This window comes from Gossypium hirsutum, chromosome D01 (genome assembly GCF_007990345.1).
Source record: "Gossypium hirsutum isolate 1008001.06 chromosome D01, Gossypium_hirsutum_v2.1, whole genome shotgun sequence".
Classification (NCBI taxonomy): Eukaryota; Viridiplantae; Streptophyta; class Magnoliopsida; order Malvales; family Malvaceae; genus Gossypium; species Gossypium hirsutum.
Window position 1 is genome coordinate 21,483,759 of NC_053437.1, and position 10,331 is coordinate 21,494,089.

Genomic DNA, 10,331 nt, shown 5'->3' on the forward strand with positions numbered 1-10,331 from the left:
ACCTGACTAGCTATGGTTACAAATGTTCTATAACGAGTTGGATGCATAATCAAGATCAGAACTAGATGGAGCCACAAGAGGAGCTTTGATGAACTGAACATATGAGGATACATATGATTTGATAGAAAATATGGTGATGAATTCCTGCCAGTGGCCAAATGAGAGATTCACTTACAGTCAAAGAATATCTAGGGTTAAAACTTTCCATGAAGAAGAAAAGTATCAAAAAAATTGGATAGACTTAACCGAATCGAGTTAACATCTAGTAGGCCCATGATGCATAATATAGATAGACCAATCGACCAGTACCCTAAGAATCCAACCGAGAATGTAAAGTACATCAGAAATAGGAGTGAAATATCTATTCTAACACTTATAATCCTAGATGGAGGGACCTCCCAAATCTGAGATAGGGCAGAAATAAAGGTGGAGGTAATAATGCTAACCCAATTAAACAAAATATTAATTACCAACCTCCATATTTGTAGAAACCTCAAGAAAGGGCCAATCCCAATAACCATATTGTATGTGGTCAAAAGAATGAATCAAATTGAGGGAGAGATGTAATCAATGTGAATAGAAGTAAAACAGTTGCAGTTTGAGTGCACCCAAACAACGAAGACGTTGACAAAGCTTGAAGATGAAATGAGCCAACTCATGTGCATGATGGGAGACATAAAACAACATATTGGCACGAACATCCTGAGCAACACTGAAAATAATCCTCGGAGAGACGGGAAGGAGCAAGTGAAGGCAATAGTGTTTTGTTCGGGTAAAGTACTGAGTAGCCCGAACAACCCTACTTACGAGGAGGATGAAAAGGATGCCAATGATCTTCAAGACGAAATCCCTCCAAACGATGATGCTGAACTAGAGCCAGAAAAGGTAGTTGAGTCAATAGTTGAGCCAGAAGTCGAGCAGAGCGTAGAACCTATCCTAATAAAAGTACCATTCCCCTCATGGTTAGAGGACAAACGAAAACAGGATGAAATAGAGTTTGGAAGTTTCATAAACTTATTTAAATCGTTAAATGTTAATTTTCCTCTCATAAAATTAATCGAAAAGTTCCTAAATATTCTAAATATTTAAAAGAAATAATGGCTAGGCGTAGGAAAATTAAAACGAGTGAGCAAGTTAATCTAGACGCATCCTGTAGTGCAATCATCATAAGACAAATACCCCTAAAATTAAAAGACCCAGGGAGTTTTACAATCCCAATAGAGATAGGGGGTATTCATTTTAGTAAGGCCCTATGTAACATAGGAACCAATATTAATTTAATGCCTCTATCAATTTATAAAAAACTCGGGTTAAGGGAGCTCAGAAATAGATATATCACACTACAGTTAGCTAACAGATCTTTGATACAACCGAAAAGAGTACTCGAAGATGTGTTGGTTAAAGTGCACAATTTTATCATCCCGGTAGATTTCGTAATCTTGGATTTTGAAGAAGACCGTAATATCCCATTCTGCTAAGACGACCATTCTTAGCTACATCTAGGTCCACTATTGACTTAGAAAAGAATGAACTAATATTGAGAATCAATGGTGAGACTGAAATTTTCAAATGTGGTCACATGCAGAATGAGGTAGTAAGGAAAGTCTAGGGAAAGCGTGTTATGAAATATCTATAAATTTCCCTAACAATTTTGAACCAAGAAAGGCATTTTCTGTGATTAATGCAGGACGAAAAGGTAAGTTCCAAGGGTGAGACTAGAGGAGCATGGTGGAGTAGCATGACGGGCGCTAAACCAATACAAATAGAAAATTAATAAATGACGCGTCCATGTACAAATTGACTGAGCTGATGGATGAGTCCACAATAACACTTTTATAATCCACAAACATTCTATTAATTATGTTGTAAATTTTTTGTAAAGTTAATTTTTGGTACATTTGAATAGCAGTAGGACTTGTACTGCGATTTCTTTTTTTTTTTTTTAAACCCTTTGCCATATTTTCCTTCAGATTCTGGTTTGGTTGCCTATTTGCCAGCAGATTTTGTCTTGCCTCATGTCATGCATATCAAGGCTCTCATCCACGATAATCATTGCTTTATGACTGCTTGGAAGGGAAACCCCCATGTCCACAATAGTCTGTCCAGGCCCACTCACATTTGGACTCTCATCACTAGTACCCTCACTAACATTTTCTTTTTTATTTGCATTAATCGTATGCCCCACACTTGTATTTATCCTATTCCCCACCAACCTTTCTCTTTGAGGGCTGAACCGTGCACCCTTTCTGTTATTAACATCTATTTGTCCTATTTTTCCTTTCCTTTTTAACTTCTTTGAGCTGAATATCCTTCAATTTTTCCAGAACAATCCGTATTATCCTCTTCAGCAATTTCTTCCTCAAAACTTGGATTCATCCTTGTAAACTCCAAGATATCAACGTTAGATAGAATCTCAAATCGCGATTTATTCGCAGTTGCCAATTATGTCTTCTTCTCCTTCACTCTGGTTGCATCACTGGGGGTTTTCGACAACCTTCTTCGACGTGTATTCGCCACCATCCAAGGGCCAAACAATCCTCCATTATTCGCATACTCGACATTCGAATCAGGTGCACCAGTACCCATACTCTCCCTTTCAACTCCACTCGGTGCCACTGCCTCAACTAGTTTTTGCTATGCGCAAGCCTCTTGCATATGTCCTTAACAGCCACACCCGAAACAAATTTAGGGCAGCCCCTCGTGTTCTATTATTTGAATAAACCCATCAATACAATACAGGAAAGTAAAGGTTTATTCAGATCAACAACAATTGCCATACGAGCAAACCTCCCCCTTCTCCCTCCAGACGTGTTATAGTCAATTTTGACTATATGTCCAACTTCATTTGCTAGTGTTCGGAACAACCCTTTTATATAATAGCGATATGGAAGACCAATAAGTCTTACCCAAACCAGACCGTGAGATGGATGTGATTTCCTTGTTGAGAAGTCCCGACTCCATGGCTTCACGGTTAAATAACTGCCATAAATCATCCATGGACCATCTAACAACACCCTTTCATAGTCCCCAGCATCACTAAATTTAACCAGGTAATAATCATGCTCCAAATCAACTAGTTGCAATCTCCCAAGCGGCAACCAAAGAAGTTTTAACCGACTAATGAGAGCTCTATATCCAATAGTTTTCCCCCGGTTAATAATCACATCCTCCGGCAAAACTTCAATCTCATCCACCAAACTCCAAGCACTTACAACATCCCCCCTCCATTAGCCGTCAACTTATCTTTATAAGATAACTTTCCCACAGAGGCTTCAGGCATATCTTGATCATCATTCACCAACGTAGAATCCTCTTTATTCTTTACTTTTTTTTGTCACCCTCTCCAACTACGAAGGGATAGAAGATGCCGGTCGTTCCAAAGCCGATGGTACTGTAGAGCCCATTGATATTTCTATAAGATAAAAACACTTTTAAAGTAATATTATTTTTTATTAAAAAGAAGGGTTAATTATCATTTAAATAATATTAAGGTTAATTATATTAATTAATTAATTAATTAATTATTATTTTAAATACTATTACTTTACATTAATTACATAAAGTAAAACTATATTATATATTGAATACGTTAAAAGTACCTTAATCATTATTTAAAATTTTCTATTATAACATTTGAATTAAAAAGTTAATATATTTTAATTATGTGTAACAACTAAAATAAAAAATATTATTTTACTCTAATTATTATAATTAAAAATATAATATTTAAAAAATAATTAAATAATAAATATGTAAAATCAAAAAGAAGAAAATAAAAAACCATCCGTTCTATTTTTAGAACTTTGGCCCAAGATTTACTAATATTTTTATTATAAAAAGGGGAGTACTACACCCTAATTTACAAGATAAACAGAGTTGAAATACAACTAAAAATGGTTTATTAGAAGACTCCAATTAAAAACAAACAAAACAAACGGCACAACTAATTGGCCAAGTCAAAACAACACGCATTGCGCAAAATAACAGAGTTCGGTTTTATATTTTTACAGTGAATTTTTTTATAAAAACAATTTATATGTATTTAAAATTTTACTCTATCTTATCTTATCAGTTCTAACAAATCATTTCAAAATATCGTCCGTTGACTTTTTTAAAATTCTCAATAATTATCTGTAGGATATATTAAAAGATAATAGAATTTATAGTTTTTTTTTCTCAAAATGCTGATTAACTAAAAGAAAGCATTAAAATTATCGAACAAAATAGCGTTTGAGTTTGAGAATAAGATTGATGACGTAAACAAAACACAAAAAGGAAGAAACTTGGTATAACCGTTGACGGCTGACATTGCCACGTGTAATTTCACTGCCCATTGTCACGCAAGCACCCTGATTTTGTCAGACGGCTAAGATCTGATTTCCATTAAAAGGATCAGACGGCGGATATTAACTTTTCTCAAACTGTCTTACCTATAAAAACGACACAGTTCCTTCTTCGCCGGTGCGGTGCAGTTTCTCTGCCCTCCTCCCCCAAAACCTTTCTTATTATTTAAAAAAAAATCTATTTTTACCCCAAAACTCATATATTCTCCGTCGGCGTTGTCTTCCGTCCGGTTCTCCTCCGGATTTCCGACGATTCTATCCCTATTTATCACTCCCTCTCCTCTTCATTCCCCAAAACACCAAAAAAAAAATTCCCACATATTTTGAACTTTAGTTCTAAAATCCTTTTTTTCTCTATAGTTTTGATTTAATAGAGATAGGAGAGGGAAGCAAAAAAAAGGAAAAAATCCGAAAAAAGGAGAAGGATCTAGGAGAGTTAGGGCTAGTTTATTTTGAGGATGGCGCAGATTCAGGTTCAGCATCAGGCGGCGGTTTCCGGTCCAAATGGCGTGGCCCCGGGAGCTGCCGGAGGAGCGCAATTCATGCTTACGTCTCTCTATGTCGGGGATCTTGATGTTACCGTTACCGATGAGCAGCTTTACCAACTGTTTAGCCAGGTGGCTCCGGTCGCATCAGTAAGGGTTTGCCGGGACTTGGCGAGCGGCCGCTCTCTTGGCTATGGCTATGTCAATTATAACAACCTTCGCGATGGTTAGACTTCTACTTGACTGTAAAAGATTAGTTTTTTTTTTCTAGTAATTTAATAATTTAAGGCTGCTCGGCGTAGTTAGTTTGATTGAGAATTATTCTACAATGTGAACAGAGTTTATTGAATTTTGGTAATCATTATCAATATACGGTTATTTGATAACTTTGATGTATTAAGGATTTGTAGATGCTGTTTGAACGGATCCGCTATCTAGGCATTATTTAAGGATTATTTATTCATTATTTTAACAAAGCTTTTCTCATAATACATAATTGAAAATTTCTTTTTAAAGGGAAAGAAAAGTCCTGCATTGATGACATTATGTTCAGTTCTTGATTACTTCCCTAAAGTAATTTAATTAGAATTTTAGGTGTATTATTGTATTTATGCAATTTGCCGATTTCCTTTTGTGCTAAATTGGAATGTCTTCAGTAACTGTAACTATAATTGAAGTTGAAGTACCGACCTTAGATATATACTTGGCTTCAGGATTGCACAAATTGCTTGCAATTTGTAGATATAAGAATATTTCTCAAACAAGTTTTGAGCTTTGATGTTTGAGTGTTTTACCAGTTTTGCCTGGCATTTCGATGAGTTGCTTGAACTTCTGCGTTACTAAATAACTTTAAAAAAAAATAAATGATGTGGGATAATTATCATGTGGGAGAATCAGTTCTTTCGTTGGAATTGTTCAAGTTAATTGACGGTGTCTTTTTGTTATTTTTGCCTGCAGCGGCTAGGGCAATGGATCTACTGAATTTCACACCACTGAATAATAAGCCTATCCGAGTCATGTATTCTCAGCGTGATCCTAGTCTTCGTAAGACTGGTACCGCAAACATATTTATCAAGGTATTGATGTGTTTTCCATTTTTACCTTTTTTTTCCCTTTCCTCCATTTGGATTTCTATTTCACTCCAAGGATATTTTTTTCTTTTTAAATCAGAAAAATGGTAATTTTGGTTGGCTGTTCCTTACCTTTGTAGGACTCTTGCTCCTGCCTGTTAAACTTTGTACTTTCACCTTTCACACGAAACTTCCTTCATTTCTTTGACTTCCATCGGTCTATTTTCTGTAATGGTTTTCATGTATGCATAATTTGTCTGTTGAAAAATGTTGGCTTTTAATGTTTAACTATAACTTTGATTTTTTGGTTTCACTGCAGAATCTAGACAAGTCTATTGACCACAAAGCATTACATGATACATTTTCTTCATTTGGCAACATTCTTTCTTGCAAGATATCTACTGATAGTTTTGGCCAATCTAAGGGCTATGGTTTTGTACAATTTGACAATGAAGAATCTGCTCAAAATGCAATCGACAAATTAAATGGTATGCTGATTAATGACAAGCAGGTCTATGTAGGACATTTCCTTAGAAAACAGGAAAGAGAGACTGCATTGAATAAGGCCAAATTCAATAATGTTTATGTGAAAAATCTTTCCAAGTCTACAACAGATGAAGACTTAAAAACAATTTTTGGTGAGTATGGTGAAATTACTAGTGCCGTAGTTATGAGGGATGCAGATGGGAAGTCTAAGTGTTTTGGATTTGTCAACTTCGAAAATGCTGATGATGCTGCTAAAGCTGTTGAGGCTCTTAATGGAAAGAAATTTGACGATAAAGAATGGTATGTTGGAAAAGCCCAGAAAAAATCTGAAAGAGAGCATGAGCTAAAAGCTCAATTTGAGCAAACTATGAAGGAAGCTGCAGATAAATCTCAGGGTGCAAATTTATACATTAAAAACTTAGATGATAGTATTGGTGATGAAACATTGAAGGAACTTTTTTCAGAGTTTGGTAACATTACTTCTTGCAAGGTTTGGTAAAATGCTTCTAGGTTATTTGATTGTTGATGCTAACTAGTGCAATCTTGTTTCTCTTGATATTTATATTATTACCCTTTTGCTCCTCAAAATTTTACAGGTTATGCGTGACCCTAATGGAATTAGTAAGGGCTCTGGGTTTGTTGCATTTTCCACTCCTGAAGAAGCCTCTCGTGCTGTAAGTTTGGTTTCTTTTTTACTTTGGGTGGTCATCCCAGTGTAGATCATAATGTAAAACATGTTGCTACACATCTACAGCTTGCTGAGATGAATGGTAAAATGGTTGTTAGCAAACCACTTTATGTTGCAGTGGCACAAAGGAAAGAAGAGAGAAGAGCAAGGCTACAGGTAATATGACCAATGATAATATACCATTAAAATTTTTGTAGTGTTATTTGTGTATACTTTCATGGCATTTTTCTTTAGTCCTGTACATCAATTTAATAAAGGAACATGTATTCTGATATTTCTGAAATTCTTGTCTAGTTCATCTTCTCAATCATTGAGAAGTTTGCTAATGGATCTATGAATCAACGTGTATTTCAAATAGTATTCTTACATATTTCTATTGTTCAGGCTCAGTTTTCTCAAATGAGACCAATTATCCCCTCAGTTGCTCCTCGTATGCCAATGTATGGTGCTCCAGGTCTTGGCCAGCAATTTTTATATGGGCAAGCACCTCCAGCTATGCTTCCTCCACAAGTAATATATCTTGAGTCCTTGTCAATCCTTTTAACTTGACTTGCTTGCTATTTTGGATGCTTGGATGATTTGTTAATATTATTCTCTACCTTTACTGGGTTTCAATTAGATAACACAGTTTGCCTCTCATAGAGGAGATTTGTATTTGAAAATGCTTGTTTCTTATGTTACCTATTCTAGGCTAGTTTTGGTTATCAGCAGCAACTGCTTCCTGGAATGAGGCCTGGTGGGCCCCCTGTACCAAACTTCTTTGTTCCCATGGTACAGCAGGGTCAGCAGGGCCAGCGTCCAGGGGGACGACGAGGAGCTGGTGCTGTCCAACAGACTCAGCAACCAATGCCGATGATGCAGCAGCAGGTTAGCTGTATGCATGTGTACTAGCAAGCATTTCATGCTTATGCTTTGACTGAAGTCTTTTGTTCTAATCCATTCAATTTGTTTCAGATGATGCCCAGGGGGCGTGCCTATCGTTACCCCCCTGGTCGTAACATGCCTGAAGTTCCACTGTCTAATGTTGGTGGAGGCATGCTTTCTGTTCCATACGACATGGGTGGCATGTCCTTGCGAGATGCTGCTATCGGACAGCCTATGCCGATTCCAGCTTTGGCTACAGCCCTTGCAAATGCGACACCTGAACAGCAAAGGACGGTGAGACCTTTTGTTGTTTACTTTGAGAGTTGGTATTAACTTGTTTTTAGATCTTAATTAGCTTAAATACTTCTATGTTTTCAATGTGTGGACTGGTGAGCAGATGCTTGGTGAAAGCTTGTACCCCCTTGTGGAACGGCTTGAGCGTGATGCAGCTGCCAAGGTTACAGGCATGCTTCTGGAGATGGACCAAACAGAGGTTTTGCATCTCCTTGAATCACCAGAAGCTTTGAAGGCCAAAGTAGCTGAAGCCATGGAGGTGTTGAGGAGTGTTGCTGCTCAGCAACAGGCCAACAATCAAGCCGACCAATTGGCTTCATTGTCCCTCAATGATAACCTCGTTTCCTGAGTGACTGAAATTCGGGTCCGGTTTCTTGGCAGAGAAGTTGCCAAACCCTTTATCAAAACTGGGCAATCATAGTTTATTAGGCTTTAAGTTTGGAACCTTTATATATTTGCTTTGTTTTTGTCGGTTAATAGGGTTTTTAATACTTGCTAGACATTGTTTGTTTTGGTTTGCCTTCGTTTTTCTTTAATTTAGAGCAATCTTGCGGTTTTCAATTTAGACTAGTATTTCCAGAACCCGATTAGAGTAGACGGTCCCAACTTGTTTGATTGGGAATTGGCTGGTACATTATTTTGGAACAAGGCTAAAAATCATTTGACAAATTACTTTAGATCAATTGAATCAAGTTACAAACATGATTTTTATTTTTTATAAAAATTTTTCTAATAATTTATTTGATTTAAACTCATCGAATTGATCAAAACAGTTTGGTTTCAAAACTTTGATTTAGATTTGTCACAATTGTCATACTAAAAACATTTTAATATCTTATATTTATTTTTGAAATGGTAAAATGGATTGTTCATTTGATGGACTAGTTCTATGAATTATTTTCGAAGATTTTGGTTTCATGAGCCAGAAAGGAAAAGGATTCTGGCTTCATGAGCTAGAAATAAACTCAAAGAGGATTGATTTCAAAATATCAATAAAAATCATAAAAAAAAAATAATTACGTAGAAATTGAATTATATTTTGTCATTAAAAACTTGAGTCAGAAATGAACTCATGATTTCTAAATCAATAAAAACCATCAACAAAAGAAAAATAAAGAGTGGAATTTTAATTATTTTTTCACAATCCTTCCTAGTATAGTAATGGGGTGGATGGTATTTATACTCTCATTATTTGGAAGCCACGTGTTAGGTTGTTTTCCACCGAAAAAGTGGAGGAGCTTTTGTATAAATTAGAATATATTATATTGTTATATTAGTTATTTATAATTTTTTATAAATAATATAAGAAATAAATCTAAACATATTATTTCAGCATCACAAAATGTTAAAATTTATTAATAATATATTTTTTATGTTAAATTATAAATTAAAATATATTTTAAAAACATTAAGTATTAATATAAAATATTTTTAAAATTTATTAATAAACCAAAATTTAAGCTTATTTGATTTTCAATATTCATTTGTTTAGGTTTATTTTAGATGTAAATTTTAAATTATAAAATTATTTAAAATATCTAAAATCTGTAAAAGAATTTTTAAAAAATAAGAATGGGTAGGATTGTGTAAAAACTAATAAAATCTAAAAAAATGATTATGATATTCAAACCATAATTGGAAATAAAAAAAATTATGAAAGTAAAGTTATATAAAAGTAATAATAAAAAAAATTATAACTGGTAAGTGTCAAGAGTAATATATTTTAGTCTCATTCTTAATGCAATTTTGAGTTATTATATGGTGTTAATTGTAACACCCCCATACCCGACTCGGTCGTTGAGTCAAGGCATCAGGATGTCACATTCGTTGCCGAATCAACTACTGAAATTTTCAGATGAATTTATCATATTATTTAATTAATATAGATCATTAACTCATTTCAGTAAACTGAATTTACGATAGAACTAATTATGAGTTAAAGGAGCTTATTAAAACATCCACAATTGATCAAAGGCTAAATTGTATAGTTCATAAAAAAATTTGAACTGTCATCGCGACGTTGGGGTTTCCACGTCGTGACATGGCGAACTTGTCATCGTGGCGTCGTCTCCATTTTCCTACAAGTTCCATGCTTTCTTTT

The 10,331-nt window shown here is 35.0% G+C and overlaps 1 protein-coding gene across 1 annotated transcript; it reads left to right on the forward strand.

Moving 5' to 3' along the window:
• The first annotated feature begins 4,428 nt into the window (after positions 1–4,428).
• On the forward strand, positions 4,429–8,791 carry LOC107922144 (polyadenylate-binding protein 2). Its single transcript, XM_016852014.2, has 9 exons — positions 4,429–5,054; positions 5,786–5,904; positions 6,218–6,874; positions 6,981–7,058; positions 7,139–7,228; positions 7,457–7,582; positions 7,763–7,939; positions 8,027–8,230; positions 8,334–8,791. The coding sequence occupies exons 1-9, from the start codon at positions 4,802–4,804 to the stop codon at positions 8,577–8,579; spliced, it is 1,950 nt and encodes a 649-aa protein (XP_016707503.1). The 5' UTR covers positions 4,429–4,801; the 3' UTR covers positions 8,580–8,791.
• The last annotated feature ends 1,540 nt before the right edge of the window (positions 8,792–10,331 follow it).